This window comes from Lathyrus oleraceus, chromosome 1 (genome assembly GCF_024323335.1).
Source record: "Lathyrus oleraceus cultivar Zhongwan6 chromosome 1, CAAS_Psat_ZW6_1.0, whole genome shotgun sequence".
Lineage (NCBI taxonomy): Eukaryota > Viridiplantae > Streptophyta > Magnoliopsida > Fabales > Fabaceae > Lathyrus > Lathyrus oleraceus.
Window position 1 is genome coordinate 291,112,561 of NC_066579.1, and position 3,233 is coordinate 291,115,793.

The 3,233-nt window shown below is 41.0% G+C and overlaps 1 protein-coding gene across 1 annotated transcript; it reads right to left on the bottom strand.

Moving 5' to 3' along the window:
- Window positions 1-292: 292 nt before the first annotated feature.
- Window positions 293-2,029, bottom strand: LOC127103740 (uncharacterized). The gene is made up of 3 exons (XM_051040974.1): window positions 1,648-2,029; window positions 866-1,584; window positions 293-487 (listed from the first exon to the last, which is right to left on the bottom strand). Exons 1-3 carry the CDS (start codon window positions 2,027-2,029, stop codon window positions 293-295), a joined length of 1,296 nt encoding a protein of 431 aa, XP_050896931.1.
- Between the last annotated feature and the right edge of the window lie 1,204 nt (window positions 2,030-3,233).

Below are 3,233 nucleotides of genomic sequence, written 5' to 3' on the forward strand. Positions count from 1 at the left end.
ATCAGACAAAATAAATGTCTATTAGTCTAGCAGAGAAAGTTTAAAACTGGTGTTATAACATTAAGCATGTTAAAACAAAATATTCAGGAAGTACACACCATCATTATACACAGCAAAAAGCTGAGACAATGAACAAATCCAAGGAACTCATTAAGAGCCCTAAATATTACATAACAGGCATCAAGAGGACTGCCACAAAATACAAAAACAAAAAACCAATCAAGACAACAGCCTTCCAGACAGCAGCCCAGATTCCACCACACCTCCCAGTCTTCAATACAGGCAGGAACCATTAGTCAGAAGAAGAAGTATCTCCTTCACCTTCATCTTCATCTTCAGCTACACCTTCAGAGTCTTCCAAGCTTCCAGAGTTGCCACTGGATTGAGTTTTAGGTCTTGCATTTGAATCCTTATCAGCCTTTTCTGTGTCTTCCCTTTCCAGGCTGCAGATGAGAACTTCTAAAGCTTCTTTTCTGGCCTTGGCCACCTTTATACCATTGTCCAATTCTTTGCAGATCTCTTTTGGTTGGTCAATCAGGCTTCCTTTAGATGCAGACTCCCTTCTGGCAGATGTCATGACATCATTGACATGACTTCCCTCAAACAGCTTGTAATGGATGGACAGAGGGGATTTTCTCCTGCTTGGGATGTCACTTGTGCTCAGAATCCCTGGTTGTTGGCTTAGGATAATGCCACAAATAAGGGAGGGGAAGGCAATGGGTAACTTCACAGCATTTGTAGAAGCATAGTTAACCCTTGTTCCAATAGCATGAATGATTCTTCCAAGATTGATGGAGATAGTAGAGGCATGATTAGTAGGAATCCAATTAGCTGAGCCAATCTTGTGCAAGATGGCATATTTAACACTGAGTTTTCCAGCTGATAAGTGATTTCTACTAGGACATTCCTTAACTTGGCCAGCTGTGATAGCCTTACAGACCTCATTATCTGTGGTTTCTAGGTCTACTCCTCCATCCATTCCTCTTCCTAGGAACTTGTTGATGATACTTGGTGAGAATTTTACACATTTGCCTCTTACAAATACCTTGCAAAACTCCCTGCTGTTCTTATCATGAATATCCTCAGGGATATTAACAATAAACTCTTTAACCAGCCCCTCATAGCATTGTGGTAGAGTTACCACAGTCTTTATGAGTCCAACATTTTTGATCAGATCAATAACCTCCTTTACCTCAACAGCTTCTTGTCCAAGTTCTCTTTCAATGGTTACTCTTCTCTGAATGACATATTTCCACTTTGCTGCTCCATCTTCCAAATGAAAGGAGATATTGTCAAGATGGACAACAGCAGCCTTGCCAGGAGATTTCTGAACAGCCTGCCTTTTTGCAGGGGAGATGTCTGGGACATCGTCTTTAACATCCTCCTCAGAATCAAAGTTGTGTCTTTCTTTTCTTTTTCCAACCTCAACCTTGCTCCAGGGTTCTGAGGGTCCTACTCCTGTAGTCTTTTTCACTCTAGCAGCTCTCATTTTAGCCATGCTTTTTCCTTTCTTAGTTCTTAGTTTCTCAGCTATGCTAGGTTTAACCAGATGAACCAAAGGATCATCTTCTCCTTCAGTGCTTTCTTCCTCCAGATCAATAATATTTTCTTGAGACACATTTTGTTTCTTGCTAGGTAGGGTTTTACCTAGAGAGCAAAGCCCTTCAGCAGCCACCTCTTTTTCTGATCTAGATGAATCATCATCTTTATCAGCATGGGGTTCTCTCTCAGGAGAGGGTTCCCTTCTGGACAGAGGGGTAGAGACCCCTTCAACTTTATGTCCTTCACTCAGTACTCTAGTAACCAGTCTCCTTATAGCGCGATCAGTGTAATACATGTCTTTAGGAAGAGAGGAGTTACCAGAGGTATTACCTTGCTTATCTCCAACATTGGAGGAGGTACCTGTGGTGTCGCCCGGTATCATGCACAGAGGAGTGACGTCCATTATGTCTTCATCTACGAACTCCATGGATGAAGTCTTTGCATGTTGGGAGGGTTTGGATCCAGATGACGATGGATGTTGAGACATGTTGAAGGACTTTTGAGAAAGGTTTCTTTGCCCTAGCTGAGCTTTTCTTAGAAGTTGAATGGAAATGGCAGTTGCTGAGTTTAGGTAGCGTGTGCTAAGGGAATAGATATTGTTTTCAAAGCTAGGGAATGATTTATCATTAATGTGGCTCTTCTTTTAAAAGGGTAGACATTATTTTTATTTATTTTATTTTTTCTTTTTAATTGCCATAATTTCTCAAGAGTCCAAATCTCTAATTTCCCTTCCTCATATTCAATTTTACCCAAATTCCTTGCAAGCTCGTCTACTAGTTCTAGTCCAACCTCTTGACTTCTGAATTTGTCTTTCACACATTTCCTAATGGAGTGACAATAGCTAGAACAGTATTTTGTCCATCTGTGTTGAATCTGTTTTTTGGACCTGGCTTCAGCATTCAGGAAGTCATAATACAATGTTATGACATCATGTGTAACATTGTCTGTAAACAGTAATAGGTTCATCCAACCCAGTTGAGCCCAACTACTATCATCTTCTATACCTTTCACAGGTGTCACCCAAATCTTCTCCATATCGTCCTTGGCCTTTTTGCACAGAGTCCTTTGTGGCTTAGTCCCAAAGGTTCCATTCTCCCTGTGACTGGTCAAATGTCCACCTGTTTGGTCTACCCTCTCAGTTTTTTGAGCAATCATATCCTTTTCTCCTTTGGTCTTCTGGTGTGACATCTTTATGTGACATTTTCCCCAGCCTTGTTTTTCATCACTCTTGAGGGCATTTGTACTCACCCAATACTTTAAGGGACAATCCAATTGAGAGCTCCATATGTAGCAATTGTCTTTGGTCCTGATTCCTCTCATAATTACTTCACTCTTTATGTCAAGGATTTGACATTCAGTTTTGGTGAAGTTAACATTCAGACCTTGATCACATAGTTGGCTAATGCTTATGAGGTTTGCAGTTAGTCCTTTGACTAGTAGAACCTTGTTGAGTCTAGGTACTCCAAGGCAATCAAGTTTACCTGTTCCCTTGATTTCACCTTTTGCTCCATCTCCAAAGGTTACATGACTTATAGTATGTTGATGCAGATCAGTTAGCAGGTCTTGGTTTCCAGTCATGTGTCTGGAACATCCACTGTCAAAGTACCATTCTTCTTTGGCTGAGATTCTGAGGGGACTGTGAGCTATCAGACTCGTGACATTAGTCTTAGGGACCCATTGCTTTTTGATGA